General features: G+C 38.9%; 1 protein-coding gene across 5 annotated transcripts in view; it reads left to right on the forward strand.

The window, feature by feature from the left end:
- supt3h (SPT3 homolog, SAGA and STAGA complex component) overlaps positions 1-19,625 on the forward strand; it is a 425,992-nt gene that overhangs the window by 337,970 nt on the left and 68,397 nt on the right. For 4 of the 5 annotated variants that reach the window (XM_072557090.1, XM_072557063.1, XM_072557072.1 and 1 more), the window contains one exon: positions 1,489-1,683. The exons of the other annotated variant lie outside the window; for it this stretch is intronic. In XM_072557090.1, coding sequence (XP_072413191.1) covers positions 1,489-1,683 — 195 coding nt within the window. The remainder of the gene's footprint in view (positions 1-1,488; positions 1,684-19,625) is intronic. 5 annotated transcript variants of the gene reach the window in all.

A 19,625-nucleotide genomic window follows, 5' to 3' on the forward strand; every position in this document is an offset into this window, starting at 1 on the left:
CCCAAGCTTTAGTAGGCATTCTTTCATCAGTTTAGGTTTTATTCTTTCAAACTTTCTTTCTAAACACCTCAATCTGTCAGACTTACTGTTGAAACACACCTTCTTAACAGTATTTGCAACAATATGAGAAGCATATTTGAACATTTCCCCATGTTAAAGGTATCATATAAATGGAGTTACTTGTTGATGACAAGACAAAGCAGTTATTGATGTTAGTGAAATATCTGTGGAAAGGTTAAATCTGCTTTGTGGATATAGCTCCCACTAGCTCATCCTTTTTCATCCATAATGCAAGTTATTTTGTTTGATATTCCAAATGAAATTTAAACATGGTTTCCATATAGTTAAGGAGATATGCAATAATTCAGCTATGAAGCTTGTAGTTTACCTCTTTAATTCTAAGATGTAATAGCTGGTTTCAATCACCTGGTAGGATGTTGGATCAGCCATGACTCTATTGATTGGTAGGGGAGGCTTAAGGAGCAGAACATCCTGTTGCTTTTTCTTGTGGTCTTATCTAGGTTCCTGCTTAAATTAATCCAAGCTCTGGATTGTTCAACCAGTAGTTTACTGTCAATAAGTTTTCATTCCATTGGTTATACAGGCTGATTCAATTTGACATATTAAATCTCTTGAATAATTTTAAAAAATATTTTTATCTTTTCCTTTTTCTTATGTTATACCAAAAATAGGTTAATGAATTCACAATATGGGCAAAAGGGCTGGACAATAAATGTTGGCCTAGCAAGTGATGCCCACATCCCTTAAATGAATAAACAGAGCTAACTTCCTTAAACTGTACATTATAGATATCACTTGGCTATTTAAATTTTTTACCAAATAAATATTTTATTTTGTCATAGTGGCTGTCTTAGTGGATGACAGTGGGTGGAATGTTTTTCTCAACTGTTCAAACATCCACAACAGCAAAGGTCTGTCTGAAGCCAGGAAGATGATGCTGCATTATTTGAGAGAAAAGTATCTGAAGGATTACATAAGTCAGTCAGAGGGTCAAATAATTTACACAAACTAGAATTCAAGCCTTGAATATCACTTTTGACTGACATTTGCACACTAGCTTCTCCCACAGGGCAGATTCTACTGGTTGATTCAAACAAAAATGAGAAATAGAGAAGACAGCTCCCTCATCTAGCAAATAGCCATATAGGTAAAATTGGTTATGTTCAAAGAAATACCATGGTGGACCCCAGTGTTGATCAACCTTAAAAGGGGTAATATGAAGAAGATTTTAGCTATAGTGTTAGTGTACATGCACTTGATTAATAATTGGATTGATTACTAAAACACTTGGAGTATTGTCATAGGAATCAAAGTGTGTTATCTTTAAGGTTGTTAATCATCTAATTTATTTTTGCAAAGTCAGATACCCAATAAAATGTGTGATTCTTATTAGACTGGGAATTGTCTAGTTTTATAGACAAACTAATATGTTTCAGCATCTCAAACTGTTACTTTTTATTATTTTAGATACAATTTCAAGTTCAGTCTGTCAGTTTGAAGAGCAATCCTGACTCACCAGAAAATACACCCCCGTCAACACCAACAACCCCTGCATCAGCAGCACAGCACATTGTCTCTAAAACACATTCAGGAAATTTGGGGAATGGAGGCATAGGGCAAGATTCCAGCAATACTAAAGCTAAAACCCGCAAGAGAAAAAAGGTTGGTAGACGTTGTTTACTCAGTTAAGCAACTTATATGTATTTGACCATCTTGCTGTGTTAAATAGAAATCATCATAATAAAAATGTATGAACTAGATTTTAGTTTTGGTAAAGTATTAGACCATAATACCGTAATAAATGGAAATAGCCCATTTGGCAGCTCAAGCCTATCAAGCCATTTAATATGATCATGGCTAATATCATCAATTTATTAGGACAAGAATAGTTTATTAAGTGTACAAGAATGAATATAGGATTTGGAGATACCTTTGGCTTATTCAATTCAAACAAAAAATTGGTAATCTTTGCAGTTTTTCAGAAAGGGAAATCTGTTAACTGACCTTAAACCTGAATGTGAAATTATCAATAGCTACTGAAGTGGGAAATTGCTAATTTCCCATTTTCAATAATTCAGGAGATTTTGAGTTTACCGATTTAGTGTTATTTTATTCCAAAGGTTAGCTGCTCCTGGAACTAAAGAAATTGTGGTTAAACTGATGTTGGACAGCAGGGTAACTAGGTGTAAAAGGAGCTGCCAGTTGATTGGCAATTACCTGCTTTGTGTCAGAGATTAATTGCAAACTTATTGCATCTTAATTTATTTTGTAAAAATTGTTGTTTTATCCAGGGTTATGTCAGTAAAATTTAATGGTTAATGAAATTGTTATAGATAGCGAGGAATTCTTTGCTTGGAGGATGTTATTTAAACCCAAAATGAATGTGCAACATCTCAACATCAATGCTAATTTAATAAGATTTGGTTCTCCTAAGCTGTGCCATGAATTGTCAGTTCTGCAGATTGCTGAAATGGATTGAATTCATGAAACAAATTTAATGCTCCATTGAAATTCATTCATTTCAGCCAGTCTCAAAGCAGAATGCCCAATAATTCAGGGTGATAATACTTTGCTGCTCTCCCAGCTAAATAGGGACATATAGAAGTAGTGAAGAAATGTTGTGGAGTAATTTGGAGGAAAATAGTTTTTCTTAAAACAGAAACAAAATAAACCAAATGATTACAATTCCACTTGGATAAATCAATTTAATTTTGATCTTTGTAAATGTAAACTAAATTATAAGCTTTTTATGCCCCTGTTTACTGCTCCTACAAACTTTGAAAAGGGACCATTTATATAGAATGTTGTATGGCATATGCTTATACCGAAAGTCTGTCAAATCCTGCTGGCATGAAAATGATGTTGTCCTAAATCTAGATTTCTTTTTTGATTAATTATTTTTCTCATTTTAAACACTGTACTCATATGACCTTAACATATGAGGAATGTTTGAGGACACTGGTTCTATACTTGATAGAGTTGAGATAGATGATGCAGGAGGGGGAAGGGGCAGTGGGATCTCTTTGAAACGGACAGAATATTGAATGGCCTGGACAGAGTGGATGTTGGGAGGATGTTTCCATTGGTAGGAGAGACTAGGACCCAAGAGCACAGCCTTAGAGTAAAGGGAAGACCTTTTAGAACAGAGGTAAAGAGAAGCTTCTTTCAGCCAGGGATTGGTGAATCTAAAGAATTCACTGCCACAGAAGGCTGTGGAGGCTAGGTCATTGAGTATATTTAAGATGGAGATGCATAGGTTCTTGATTGTAAAGAGGATAAAGGGTTATGGGGAGAAAGCAGGAGAATGGCATTGAGAAACCTATCAGTCATAATTGAATGATAGAGCAAACTCAATGGGCTGAATGGCTGAATTGTTGCTCCTATGTCTTATGGTTTTCTGAGGATGTGTTGAGGGGGGAAGTGCAAAAAGAGTCATTAATCCCGGTGTATGAGAATTAGAAGTCAGTTGACATCAGCTGTGATATGGCGTAAAGTAACATAAAGTGTTTTGCCATCGTAACGATTGGTTTTATGGCATTCCCTTATTTTATGGACTAAGGTGTTTTGATCTGCGTAAATGCATTCCAATTTTTTTAGTGAAAACTAGCAGCTTAATAAATCCAGTCTGGTTCAGACACTGCTGGATTTCTGAGAATGCATCATTTTTTCAAGGACAACGATTTTAACCTCAGTGCAATCTTGGATAGATTTGCACATGCTAGTATTCTGTAGACTGATGTGAACTTTCTGCACCCATTGAGAGTCCCTTTCTACTTTGGCATTAAATAAAATAACAAAATTCTGATGTTGATCTGTTGGTGATAATATTTGGAGGACCACTATTCAAAGAGACAGATATGGCCTGACTTTTAGGTCATTTTTTTTAGAACTAACGGTTTATTTCCACCATGACAAGTGAATGCAGTATTATACAGCATGAGGTTTAAGCTGTTGCTGCTCATGATCATGACAATTTTCCATGTACATGATCAGGAGTTAACACTTAACAGAAATCATCACTGTGCACCTTTTTTTTAAAAAACATCTTTTTTATTGCTCATTTCTTATGAGTGAACTTAGTGACTATCATCAAACTTTTGCTGCATGGAGTGACATTACAGCAGTTAAGGAAAGAATAAATAAATTTGATAGCTGCTTCCATATCTGCTTGTGTGATTGTGTGATACTGCTTCATTAAGCTGAAGGAATTGGGTTCACCTGCATAAATGTTGTGATTTGACCTGTTGTCATATAACATAGGAGCAGAATTAGGCTAGTGCACCCAATGAGTTCTGCCATTTGATCGTCACTGACATGTTTCTCAATCCATTCTCCTGCCTTCTCCCTGTAAACTTTAACCCTTACCAATCATAGAACATAGAACATTACAGCGCAGTACAGGCCCTTCAGCCCTCAAGAGCCTATTTATCTCAATCTTAAATAACTCAATGACTTGGCCACCACACCCTTCCACAGCAATGATTAATCACTCTGTGGCTGAAGGAATTCCTCCTCATCTCAGTTCTGAATGATCGTTCCTTCATCATGAGGCTGTGCCTTTGAGTCCTAGTCTCTCTTATTAGTGGAAACATCTCCTCCATGTCAATTCTATCTCGGGCTCTCAATTCTGTAAATTTCAATGAGAATTCCTGCTTTCATTTTTCTAAACTCCATCAAGTTCAGACCCAGAGTCCTCAATAGCTCCTCATCCCCAGCCCTTATACCCTGGGATCATTCTTGCAAACCTCCTGCCGATCCCTTCTAACATTACATTCTTCCTTGGATACAGCCCAAAACTGCTGTGACTATTCTAAATGCAGTCTGAACGGAGCTTTGTACTGCTTCAATAATGCACCTCTGCTCCTGTATTCTTGCCGTCTTAACATTGCATTTGCGTTCCTAACTGCCAACTGAACCAGCATGCTAACCTTAAGAGAATCCTGAGTTAGTACTCCCAAGTCCTTCGTGCTTCAGATTTCCGAAGCCTTTTCCCATTTAGAAAATGGTCTACGCCTCTATTTTTCCTACCAAAGTGCATCACTTCACACTTTCCCACATTGCGCTCAATCTGCTACTTCTTTGCCCACTCTCTTTCTGCAGCCTTCTGCTTCCTCAACGCTACCTGCCCTTCCCTTCATCTTTGTGTCAACTGTGAACTTAGCAGAAATGCCCTCAAATTTCTTTGTCCAGGTTGTTAATGTATAACGTGATAAATGTGGTCCCAACACTGACCCTGCAAAGCTCAACTAGTCACTGGCTCTCATCCCAAAAAAGACCTCTTTATCCTCGGTCTCTACCTTCTGCTATTCAGCCAATCCTGTCTCCATGCCAGTACCTTGCCCCTAAATCCATGGATTCCTATATTATTTAGTAGTCTCCTGTGCAGCAACTTGTCAGAAGCCTTCTGGGAATCCAAATAGATCATATCCACTGACTCCCCTCTGTCTAACTTACTCATTATATCCTCAAAACATTCACACAGATTTGTCAGGCATGATCTCCACTTGATAAAGCCATGCTGACTCAGCCCTATTTTACCATGCACTTCCATTACTTAAAAATCTCATCCTTAATAATGGCCTCTAAAATCTTGCCAATGCATGAGGTCAGGCTAAGTGGCCTACAGTTTCCTGTCTTCTGTCTCCCTTCCTCCTTAAGCGGGGTTGTTTCATTGGCCATTTTCCAGTCCTGTCAGACCCTTCACGACTTCAGTGATTCGATTAGATTAGATTACTTAGTGTGGAAACAGGCCCTTCGGCCCAACAAGTCCACACCAACCCGCCGAAGCGTAACCCACCCAGACCCATTCTCCTACATTTACCCCTTCACCTAACACAATGGGCAATTTAGCATGGCCAATTCACCTAACCTGCACATTTTTGGATTATGGGAGGAAACCGGAGCACCCGGAGGAAACCTACGCAGACATAGGGAGAATGTGCAAACTACACACAGAGAGTGGCCTGAGGCGGGAATTGAACCCGGATCTCTGGCGCTGCGAGGCAGCAGTGCTAACCACCGTGCCACCCACAAAGATTACTGTATCATGTGCTATTTTAAACATATAATCTGACAAATCAAGAAGATTTAACTCTTCTTTCTGAAGGAAATCATGTTTATTGAATTTATTGGAGTAATGCTGTGGGTGAAAGGGAACCAGTGGACGTGGTACATTTGCGAGGAGCAGGCCCAGGGCGCAGGCTGGTGTTGGGGCAGGTCACAGGGCGGAAGCTCGTGTGGGGGCGGAGCAGGTTCTAGAGCAGAGGCTGGTGTGGGGAACGGGTCCCAGGGCGGAGGCTGGTGCTGGGAGCAGGTCCCAGGGCGGAGGCTGGTGCTGGGAGCAGGTCCCAGGGTAGAGGCCGGTGCTGGGAGCAGGTTCCAGAGCAGAGGCTGGTGCTGGGAGCAGGTTCCAGAGCAGAGGCTGGTGTGGGGAACGGTTCCCAGGGCGGAGGCTTGTGCTGGGAGCAGATTCCAGAGCAGAGGCTGGTGCTGGGAGCAGGTTCCAGAGCAGAGGCTGGTGTGGGGAACGGTTCCCAGGGCGGGTGCAGGGAGCGGGTCCCAGGGCGGAGGCTGGTGCTGGGAGCGGGTCCCAGGGTAGAGGCCGGCGCTGGGAGCAGGTTCCAGAGCAGAGGCTGGTGCTGGGAGCAGGTTCCAGAGCAGAGGCTGGTGTGGGGAACGGTTCCCAGGGCGGAGGCTTGTGCTGGGAGCAGGTCCCAGGGCAGAGGCTGGTGCTGGGAGCAGTTCCCAGGGCGGAGGCTGGTGCTGGGAGCAGTTCCCAGGGTGGAGGCTGGTGTGGGGGGTGGGTCACAGGGTGGAGGCCGGCGTGGGGAGTGAGTCCTGGAGCAGCTGAGAACAGGGCGGAGCAAATTGGAGGTTTAGAGTGGCACGGGGACAGTTGTCAGGACTGTGGACTGGTGTGGGCATTCAGCCCAAATGTGGAAACCCCTGCACTGAGCTACAGCAATGTATTGTTTACTGTAATTCGTTTATCTGACAGTAATGTCTATCCTTTTAACTATGTCTTATTTCTGACTTACACCATGAACCACTGTAAAGTAGTGCAACTACTTCTCTTTTTTTAATTCCTGTTCTGTATCTAAGATTTTTACCTCGGTAATTGTACCTAAGATGGCAACATTGCAAAACTTTTCACTGTACTCGTCTACTGTGTATGTGAGCACATGTGGCAGTAAAGTATATTCTTTGAATTTCTAGAAGGCATTTGATTAGGGTGGCGTCAAAAGTTATTGTGGAAGATAAATGCTCAAGGTTTAGGACAAAAAATTGGAACAAAATGGGAAACAATTTTGTCATGATGGTCATTGACTGTTTGGCAAGATATAATGAGTCTTGTGCTACTGGACCTCTAACTTCTTACAGTTTATATAAATGAGTTGGGTCAGGTAACCAAAAATATGGCTACTAACTTTTTTGATGGTATAAAGACATGTAGGAAAGTTAACTTGTGAAGAAGACATAAATCTAGAAAGGAATACAGACAACTAAGTGAGTGGCAAATGGAATATATTATAGGAAGATGTGAAATTATCAATGTTGGCAAGATAGAACAACATATTTTTTAAATGGCAAGAGATTGCAAAGCTCTCGGATGCAGAGGTTTGTGGGTGTCCTCTTGCATAATTTGCTAAAAGTTGTGTGCAGTTACAGCGAGCTTTTTGCAAAGCCAATAAAATGTTGTAATTGTTTTGAGGGGAGTTATTCAATAGTAAGGAGGTTATGTTTCAGTTATACCGGCCATTGCTGAGATCATATCTGGAGTACTGTGTACTGTAATGGCTACCATATTAGGGAAGGATGTAAATAATTGGAAGCCATTCAGAAAAGGTTTTCTAGATTAATGCCTGGAATTATTGGGTTGTCTTATGAGGAAAGGTTGGACAAGCTAGGCTAGACCTGTAGCTGCTAGAGCTGAGAAGAGAAAAAGATAACTTCTTTGAAACATATCGGATTCTTAAGAGTATTAAGCAGGTGGGTGTGAAAATGATATTAGCTCTTGTATGGCAATTTAGATCAAGAGATCACTGTTTAAAAATAATGGGCCTCCCATTAAAATAGATAATGAGAAATTTCTTCTCTTAGAGCAGTGAGTCTTTGGAACTATCTTGAAGGGCAGTAAAAGCAGTGTCTTTGAATATTTTTATAACAAAGGTTAATAAACTATTGATAAGTAAAGGTTAAATGCAGTAGGAAGGAATATCGAGTGCTCAGGTCAGTCTACATCTTATTGAAGGCAGAGCAAACGAAAGCGGTCAAGTGACCTACTAGTGCTCCTACTTAATATGTTCATAACAAATGAAGTCATTACAATTCTAGGACATTGGGCTTTAAGGGAATGATGGTAACTTAGAATCTCAGGGGCTATGGTCATGCGGGTACCAACTGCTAAACAACTCTCCCTAAACAGCATAATTTTTACATCTTTTCAGATCCTATTGCATTGCAAACTTATTTAAGCTTAATACAGGACTGATTTGCACTAGAGCTGATTAGATTTTCTTATTATCACACATCCAGCAATTTTGCTTGGGGTCATTGCCTTTAAGCTGTACACAACTTTACTCATTAAATTTGTGGCCTTTGAAATGAATCTGGCTTTCATTTGCATCCTGTTCAGTAACATTTGTGCTCCTGATGGGCTGAGCTCCCAGATTTTAGCAGATTATTCAAATATTTCCATGTTCATAGATCATAGAATCCCCACAGTGTGGAAGCAGGCCATGTTGCCCAACAAGTTCACATTGACCCTCTGAAGAGTATTCCACCCAGACCCAAACCCTTACTCTATTACTTGACATTTCCCCTGCTTAATGCATTTAACCTACACATCCCTAGCAATTTAGCAGGGCCAGTTCACCTAACCTACACATCCTTGGACTGTGGGAAGAAACCAGAGCATCCGGAGGAAACCCACACAGACACCGGGAGAATGTGCAAACTCCACAAACAATCACCTGAGCCTGGAATCGAAGCCAGGTCCCTGGCACTGTGAGGTAGCAGTGCTAAGTCAGAGGATCCAGCACTGAAATGTGCAGTCTTCCAAATAGACATTTGAGAAATGTATCCATTTCTGGAGATAGAGACACACGTGAAAGAGTTGAAGATGATCACTTATATCCAAAGACTGAATTGTTAAAAAAAAGTATTTGCAAGACTCGAGTTTCTCGGCTTTAAAATGAGATAACTGAAAGAGAATCCGTCAGATGTATAAACAGTGCAGAAAAGCTGTGCTCAGAACATTGACATCTACCTAAGCTCTGACTGTGGGACAGAAGAAAATATGTTTAATTGCTCAAAGCCAAACTTGAGCCCCGTGAGAAATTCATTCTTCACTCAATGTGGTGAACACATGAAAGAGATTTTTGAATCACACAGGGCAAGGATTCTAATATTCTCATTTAAGTTGGATGCTGTTTAGGATTTGATTTGATCAGTATGAATGAGTTGAATGCCATCCCTCATCTCTATATATCTCAAGATGTGTGATTCAGACTTCCACAAGAAAAAATACATTTCCATGAAGTAATCTCCAAGAAGTTTATGGGTACAATTACAATGTTTATAACACATTTGGTTAAGTACATGATTAGGAAAGGCTTGAAGGATATGGGCCAGGAGCAGGCAGATGGGACCAGTTTGGTTTGAGATTATGTTCGGTCCAGACTGATTGGACTGAAGGGTCTGTTTTCATGTTTTATGACTCTAAGTTCAGCATCATTCAGGATAAAACAATCAATTTGATTGGCATGCCATCAGCCAGGTATGATACATTCACTCATTTCACCACCAATGCACAGTGACAGCAATGTGTACCATCTACAGAACATGCTCCAGTGAATCACCCAGGCTTTATCAATACCAACTGCTCACTGATCAAACTGCAGGAGTTTGTAGTGTCAGTGTTGGACTTTGTACCGTGTTGTCAGTATAGCTTCTGTTTCGGAATTGGTTTGTGATGGTACAAGAATGTTTAAAGAGAAATAAAGTAGCAGGGTAGATTTGGAGAAGAGCATGTTTTCTGTAATTATGACTAATCTTATAACTAGAAAAATAAATATCAACATTTGTTCATCAAATTTTACTGCCCATCCAAATAATATTTATATATAGGATGTAACTTAATGTAGGATTTCTCGAAACTAAATATTCAAAATGACTACTCCTCCAACTCCTGAAAACTTCCAAAACGCAAACCTGTTGGAAGAATTGCGCAACTGGTTGCGAATCCATTAGAAAATGAAAAAATATAGAAGATGCCAACTGAGGCACATCTAAAAGGGAATAAATGCATTCAAATCAATCATACTTTCTATCAAGCCTGAGAAAGCTAGTTCCCCATGCTATTTCTGTCTGAATACAGGCACATACAAAACGTAATTTTCCAGAACACCTCTTTAGAAGACTTACTGCATGATTAGAATTTTGTGGTTTTGTGCATTCCACTGCTTAATTCAAATAATCAACAGTCCATCGATGCTATCATTCTGGAATAGTGTGAAGCAACTGGAAAAATCTTTATATTCTGAACAAATACTGCCTCTTTACAGGAAGTGGATTTGAAAATTTGGCAGAGAATTGTGTTAAGACTAAACCACCAGAATATCCTAATATTGTTTAAGTACAGTCCTGGTTTTGAATTGATTAGATCTCACAGAAAATGCTAAGGAAATTTGATTATACATCTACAAAATTTAAGACCATTTTAGTTGTGTTATTAATGTGCTCATATAATAAATAAAACATACATTTGTATAAAATAAATTGACTTCCATCAAATCAGCCTGTGGTACCTTGCAACCCACATGAACAGACACATGAGACTTTGTTCTATCCTTTATGTCTTGCATTGATGTGAATCTCCTATGGATTATTCCAAAATCTGAATGTCGACATAGTCTGATTAAGGTAAAGTTTGACAGAAGGATGAATATCACTATAGCCACTATGGGCTCTGTCAACTTACCATTATGACCATTAATTAAGCTATGTAAGAATAGACAATAAATGTTTAAACACTCAGAAGAAACTGCGTGCTGTTAATTAATTTTCCCAATAATTGGAGTAGTATTCTCAAAAGTTCCAGTAAAGAAATGTTTGAGCTAGGAAGTTTGGAGCTGTGGAATTCTCATAAATATCCACATGTATGATATTTTTGTATTCTATTCCTGTAAGCTTAAGATGACACTTGTATGCCTCATTTCTCCTCATCTTCCCCTCCCCAACTCCCATAAACAAGGGTTATATTTTAACATAGTCAAGACAATGCTTTGCCATTATCAACTGATCTCTTCCACAGAAGAAAATGATAAATTAACATTTTTTCTCTTTATAATTGGCTAGATTATTAACAATGTAGCTAATTTTTTATTTACAGAAATTAAATTATTTTTCCCTTAAACACACTTCTTGTATCAGAACCTGTGAAATGTTAATTAAATAAGATGTTTATACTTTTGGGTTTATAACAAGCAATGTAGCAATGAAGCCATTTGTTTCCTTTTCCTTTTCAATTCAGCCTCATGTGATTATATTTTGGTGACTAACCACCATGTTAACTGACTGAACAAAAACAAATTCCATTAAGTCAGGTTTTATTCTCATCTGAATTATTTAGTTGAATCATTAGGTGGGATCATAACACACTATATTTGACAAATAATACTGTATTTATAGATGAATCTAACAACAATGATTTCCATGCGTTCCTTTACACTCAAATTCCCTTCATCCTTCCTCAACTCCTTCTGTGTATGTCTTGGAAAGAGACTCCCCAAATTTGTACAGCTTCCACCTGCCTAGCCTTTAGTCTTCTGTTCACCACAACACTACTTCACCTGTCTGAACTACTCCTTCACTTCCTCTTTTAATGCCCGTGTCCCTAACAAAATCTTTACTCTAACTCCCAGGGTCATAGTGCTCAGGTCCAAAGGGCACAAAATTTCATATGTCTGGATTAGTCATTCATCATCACATTTTGCTGTAGCATGATTGATGTCTTTGGGCCTTGTTGTCCTTTACCAAAGGAATCCATTACTTCAGAATAGTCATGGAGAGCAAAGATTATTCCTGGCTTTTCTCTGCATTACCTTTTTAAACTCCTCTGATGGCTTCTTGGTCACTAGGATTCACACTTTATGTTCTGCTGATTTTCTTCCTCGTCCTTTTCTCAAACAATTCAAGGTTCTCCTGTCCTTGACTTGAACCCACATCCCTCTCTCGTTTAGCTCCCCCATGCCCTCTCAAAATCATCTTTCCCGGAATTTTGTTCTGTTCCTTTGACATCAGTTCCATTAAAACATTTCCTTTTGCTCTTTATACTAATTGACATTGTGAATGGTTATTACTTTTCAGGCACTATTGCCATTGATTTCATCTGTGCTTACCTAAAAAAAACGCATTCTTAATTTCTCTGCACTTGCAAACTGTCAGTTACATCATCTTTTCCACTCATTTTCATGAACCTGATGTTACCACTCATAACCAAATCCATGTTTCCCATTCTTTCTGATTTGAGTCTTACCTATCAAATTATATTCCAGCTACAACACAAACCATGCCTAAGCAAAGTCAGAAATTAAATCCTCTTTGATTTATTTCTTCTCATCCTCCTTGAGCTCTTTGTGGCCTTTTTTTAATGATCACCAATGTAATCTTCCTCCAACTTCTATCCGTTGTCTGGATCAGTGGACTGTTCTCAATTGGTTGCAATCTTATTTATCCCTTTCCCCGACCATGATCTCAGGTAAAGTCAGACCTGCTTCTGAATTAACTCTGTGACCTTTCTAATCCAGCATCATTTCCATCACAATATTGCCTCTTTCCACCTGTATGGTGTTGTCTGCTTCCATCCATCTGTTGTTGAAAGCTTCATTCATCTTTGTCACCTTAAAATCTATCTATTCCAGTTCTTTCATGCCGAACACACAAAAAACCTCCCACTTTTAACATGGCTTAGCTATTGTTCATATTCCTCTTTGTCACAAGTTCTGTTCATGTCACTCCTGGTCTTGTTGACCAACATTCAATCTGATTCCCCCAATGCCTCTAATTTCAATTTGCATTTGTGTTTCTAAATACGCACCATGACTTCATATCTCCCTCTTTTGATAGACTTGCAACTTTGATTTTTCTGTTCCTCTTGTGGCTCCCATCTCCCATTATCCAATCATCAACTGTTTGGAACCCATGCTCCAAAATTATCCTCCTTAACCTTTGGAATATTTTGTGCAGTTTTGGGCCCCATATCTTCAGAAGGATGTGCTGGCCCTGGAGCATGTTCAGAGGAGGTTCACGAGGATGGTCTCAGGAGTGAAAAGCTTAACATATAAGAAATGTTTGAGGACTCTGGTTTTAAACTCGATGGCGTTGAGAAGGATGAGGGGGAATCTAATTGAAATGTACAGAATACTAAATGGCCTGGCCAGAGCAGATGTTGAGTAGATATTTCCATTGGTAGGAGAGACTAGGATCTGAGGACAGGCTTAGAGTAAAAGGGAAGACCTTTTACAATAGAGTTAAGGAGAAACTTCTTCAGCCAGAGAATGGTGAATCCTGAAATTCATTGCCACAAAAAGCTGTGGAGCCCAGGTCACTGAGTTTATTTAAGACTGAGATAAATAGGTTCTTGAGTATCAAGGGGATCAAAGGTTACAGGGAGAAAGCGGGAGAATGGGAAACAGAAACCTATCAGTCATAACTGAATCACAGAGCAGACTCAATGGACTGAATGGCCTAATTTCTGCTCCTATGTTTTGTGGTCTTATAACATTTCTGCCTCCTCTTCTCCTACTTTAAGACTCTTAAATCCCAACTTTTTGCAAGCCTTATGGTCACTGATTCTAATGTTGCTTCCTTTAGTTGAATATCCATTACTTTTTTTCCCCTCTCCTGCCTGTGTGAAGCAACTCAGAAAAGAATTAACATGTTAGAGATGATATATGAATACAAGGTAGTGGTGGATGCTGATGGATACACGTCCTTCTACCATTACAAAGTGTTGCAACTGAAGTTATTTTAAGTTTGAGAAAATAGTGTTCATTTTCGTCAGCATGGCAATGTTCTGTTCTGTTTTTAAACCATGTGATTGTGCCTTCACAGCATTAATTTTGAGTTTATCAAAATTGTGATAATGTTCAAGGTTACATACAGTAGTTGCACAATGGGATGTCTTCATTTTAATTAAATAAGTTTATTTAAATTATAAACTACACTTGCAGGGAAATATGTGAAGTGTAAAGTCTTGTTTTAGAAGAATTATTACAATTTATAGCAAGCATTCTACATGAGTCATTTCTTTGATAAGAGAATGTTGCAAATCATACAAGGGCATTTTTAAACACATTCTCTGAAAAAGGGCTGTAATCTTGTGCTTTCTTAATGTATTATCTTGTTTACTTTCTCTGTTGATTTTTGTTGCCTTGAATGGACCAAATGTTAAGCAGTTACTTTATCAATAGTTAGCATCTAGTTAGTTATCACATATTTACAAAATAGACAAAGTCCATGAATAGCTGGATGATTCAGCACAAGTTTGAGGTTTCTTTTTACTTTAATAGCTTGGGAGACTTTAATTGCTTGAAAAGCTGCAAAGCTGTTAGAAACGCAACAAAATTCTTCAAGAGTATTTAGAAACAGATTATCAAATAATAATAAAACAAGAAGTATGGAATAGCTAATTTAAAGACAGTTTTGAAAGTAAGTTTGACAAACTATGCTTATAGTCAGATACTTGTGTGGTGGCTTATTAGGATGTGCTGTTCTCAGTTGTGAATTATATGCAATACATCAGATTTTTCAGATGGTACTGAAGGATCTATAAATAAAACTCTTTTCTTCAGATAGGTGTTATTAAAATCTGGGGAATGGATGTGCTTATGAACTACTTCAAGGAAAACTTTATAAACTAAGACTTACTGAAGTTGTGCGAGACAGATAATCAGTCAATGTAGTTTTAAACAGAGTTAAAAATCACACAATGCCAGGTTATAGTCCAACAGGTTTAATTGGAATCATTGGCTTTCAGAGCGTCACTCCTTCATCAGATGGTTGTGGAGGACGCAATTGTAAGGCACAGAATTTATAGCAAAAGTTTACAGTATGATGTAACTGAAATTATACATTGAAAAATACCTTGATTGTCTGTTGAGTCTTTCATCTTTTCGAATACCATGATAGTTTCACTTCTTTCATGTGTAAATCGCAAAACCTTTTTTTTTAAAAGTTGCATTCTCAGGTTAATTGTAACAATTGGTGTTAGCTAGACAATATGTTGAAGGTGTTAGCTCCCTGTGTTGTCTGTCTATGTCATGACATTTAGATTGATTTGAATCTAAAAAGTGAGATAACAGAGTTTTTCATGAATTCTTGCAGTTTTTAAGCAAAGTACAATGTAACTCTGCAAGTACAAATTCACCCCACAAGATATATGTGTGCATGTGGGTCTTCGTGTCTGTCTGGGTTGGGGGTTGTGAGTGTGAGAGAGAGTGTATATATGTGTGTATGTGAGTGTAGAGTGTCTTAAATCTGAGGGGGTGAGTGTGGGAGTGTGTATGTGTGTCTGGAGTCAGGGATTGTGAGTGTCTGTGAGAGAGAGTGTATATGTGTGTGCATGAATGTAGAGTGGTCTAAGTTTCTGAGAGGATACACGTGTGAGCGTGGGAGTGTGTGTGTTTGTAAGGGTGTGTGTGAGTGTCTGTGCATGTCTGTGTATATGTGTGTCCGTGTGTATGTGTGTGTATAGGAGTGCCTGTGTGTGTGTATAGTGCAATGATGGTCACCTGTAGTGTAACATGAACTCAAGGTCCTGGTTGAGGCCCTCCCTATGGGTATGGAAATTAGCTATCAGCCTCTGTTCAACCACTTTCTGCTGCTGCCTGTCGTCCTCATTTTCTTCCTCTGGACCCATGGCGAGGAGTCACTGGTAAAACTACACAGTGATATCAACAAGCTTTATCCCACCATCAAACTCACCGTGGACTACTCTCGACTATCTGTCTCATTCTTGGACACATGCATCTTCATCAAGGATGGGCACCTCAGCACCACGCTCTACCACAAACCCACAGACAACCTCACAATGCTACACTTCCACCCAAAGCATATTAAAACAGCCATCCCCTATGGACAAGCCCTACGCGTACACTGGATCTGCTCAGATGAGGAGGAACGTGACGGGCACCTGGAAGTACTAAGGGATGCCCTCATAAGAACTGGGTACGATTCCCAACTCATCAACCGCCAGTTCCGACATGCCACAGCAAGGAACCGTAATGACCTCCTCAGGAGACAGACACGACAGACCATCCTCCAAGACGGACTTCGGGACAGGCAGCAGCAAAAAGTGGCCGAGCAGAGGCTGATAACTAAGTTCCGTACCCATAGGGAGGGCCTCAACCGGGACCTTGGGTTCATGTCACACTACAGGTGACCATCATTGCACTGTATACACACACACACACTCCTATACATACATACACACACACATTCCTATACACACACATACACACAGACACTCACACACACCCTTACAGACCACACACACTCCCACACTCACACATGCATCCTCTCAGAGCCTTAGACCACTCTACACTCATGCACACACATATACACTCTCTCTCTCACAGACACTCACAACCCCCCACCCCAGACACACATACACACTCCCACACTCTCACATGCACCCCCTCACAGACTTAAGACACTCTACACTCACTACACACACATCTACACTCTCTCTCACACTCACAACCCCCAACCCAGACAGACAGACAGAGACACAGACAGACACAAAGACCCACATGCACACACATAGTTTGTGGGGTGAATTTGTAATTGCAGAGTTACATTGTACTTTGCTTAAAAACTGCATGAATTCATGTAAAACTCTGTCATCTCACTTTTAGATTCGAATCAATCTAAACATCATGGCATAGACAGAGAACACAGGGGGCTAACACCTTCAACATATTGTCTAGCTAACACCAATTGTTACAATTAACTTGAGAATGCAACTTTTAAAAAAAGTTTTATGACTTACACATGAAAGAAGTGAAACTATCATGGTATTCGAAAAGATGAAAGACTCAACAATCAAGGTTTTTTACAATGTATAATTTCAGTTACACCACACTGTAAACTTTTGCTATAAATTCTGTGCCTTACAATTGTGTCCTCCATAATCACCTGATGATGGAGCGGTGCTCTGAAAGCTAGTGTGCTTCCAAGTAAACCTGTTGGACTATAACCTGGTGTTGTGTGATTTTTAACTTTGTATACTCCAGTCCAACACCGGCATCTCTAAATCATAGTTTTAAACAGATTGTGTTTAAGGAGAAATGGTGATCACTGTTTCCAAAAGGTGGGAGACATGTTTTAACAATTAAAAAACTTTATTCCTCTTCCTGTGGAGCCAGCCCCAAAGGCCAGCCTCAGTTAGTTGGAGTACCACAGCTGTGGAATTTTTCTGGCACAAACAAATGACTCCCAAACCAGATATACGGCCAGCTTGAAAGTGGCATTTGTGGCTTAGGAGAGATATTGCTCCATCAGAAATGGCTTGCCATTCACCCCACAAAGCTGTAGCCAATGTCTTCAAATCAGGAACCTAGTTGGGAGCAGCTGAAAGTTTTAAAATGAATACCTGTGGTTGTCTCTTGTTTTACTGTAACTGTATGTTTTTGTCTGCCGTCTTGTGGATTGCTTGGTGTTTGCGAATTTATTGTTCTGTTTTTTTAATAGATATATATGACATTCCTTTTGCCAGGACATAAATACAGTCAAACTATAGTACATCTGGCTCTTTGTGAAGATTAGCCTTTGAATCAGGAACATGTTGTAAAGTCAGATAATGTGCAATTGAAGGTTTCACTTGAAAGTGTAGTAAAAATACTTTGTCCATTACTAGTCACATAGCAGAATGTAACTTATGAATGCTTAACTGCTTTCTATGAAGTTTTTTTGCCAACATTTAAATAAAGACTTTAACCAGTTAATTTTAAATGTGTTTAGGCTGTCATCAAAATATTCGACATGTAATTTCATTTGTTGAAATGAAGTTGTCAAAAAATTATTACAAAGTTTTGGTTAAGCAAAACCTTCAGTTTTACATTTGATATCTTGCCATGAATATGGTGTCTGGTGAAAATGTCAAATCTCAATCTCCCCAAACAACATAGCAATTTCAACTGAGCCATTCATCAAGTGTGCTTTATCAAGTTGATTAATGTATTATTTTAAATCAGCATTTTCTGCAACCCGTCAAGAAATATACAGCCTTGTTTGTTGTGAGACATAACGCTGACTCAGATGTACCTTAGATTGACTCGTTAGACGGAGTTTCAATTCCGATTTAAGTTCCAAGAAGCAAGATCCAGAGGCTAATTTGCTTACTGCCTTGGTTTCTTGGTATTTGTCCTTTGATTTATTGATTAGTTGGCTTTATATTCTTTCAGTCGCTCAGTGTACCTGCTTGCTATTGTGTATATTAACCTCTACAGTTATTTTGTTCAAGTAGGAAGTGTTTTCATTTTGTTTGGCACATATGCTATTGTACATTTATTTAAGCTTCACGGTCCTTTAAAGGTTACTAGACTGCATCAGACCTGCCCAGCTAATTATATCCATGAAAAATGCAATCTTCTACATGGTTCAGTGCACACAGTACAAAGAATTTGATCCTTAGTTGAATAGTGTTCAGAGAAAGCTCATGTTACTTACTGCAGTGGGTTTGAAGATTCATTGTCATTTGTTCAATGTAACATTCAGAATTCTGGAAATATTCAGTGTAATTCGAAAAAGAGTTTGCTTGTTCAGTGGCACAGCTAATCCTTATATATATTGATGCCTGAATTATAAAATACTGCATTTTGGTAATAAGATTCTAATGACAACAGTGTGGACTTAGGTTTACAATCAAATCAACCATTATATAATTGAGTGGCAGAACAGACTTGAGGGGCCAAGTGGCCTATATGTGCCCTTACTTCTTTCTGATCCTATAATTTGTTTTCCTCAAATGATATAAATATTCATGGTCACAACATATTTAGATTGAAAATAACATTACTTTTGTGGAAAAGATGGAAGAAAGTGAAGCATTGAGTCATTTCACGATGACATCACAAGCAGCTGACCTGTTTTAATGTGATTTCAGAATCTCAAACATCTTCATAAATAAAGATTTTGCTAAACATGTTTATAAAGATTGTAGCTCTTTCAAATCAGTTTGGAAAATTTAATCATGAATGCATATGCTAAGAATGGTTTGGACCATTCTAACAAACCAATCCATTTCAAGTTGCATTGACAGTCATGGAGATATAAAGCACGAAAACAGACCCTTCAGTTCAACTTGTCCATACCGACTGGATATCCTAAATTAATCTAGTCCCATTTGCCAGCATTTGGCCCATATCCCTCTAAACTATATTCCTTTTCATATACTTAGCCAGATGCCTTTTAAGTATTGTAATTGTACCAGCCTCTACCACCTCCTCTGGCAGTTCATTCCATACATGCAACACCCTCTGAGATAAAACAGGTCCCTTTAGGACCCTTTTAAATCTTTCCCCTCACACCTTAAATCTTAT

This window comes from Chiloscyllium punctatum, chromosome 3 (assembly GCF_047496795.1).
Source record: "Chiloscyllium punctatum isolate Juve2018m chromosome 3, sChiPun1.3, whole genome shotgun sequence".
Lineage (NCBI taxonomy): Eukaryota > Metazoa > Chordata > Chondrichthyes > Orectolobiformes > Hemiscylliidae > Chiloscyllium > Chiloscyllium punctatum.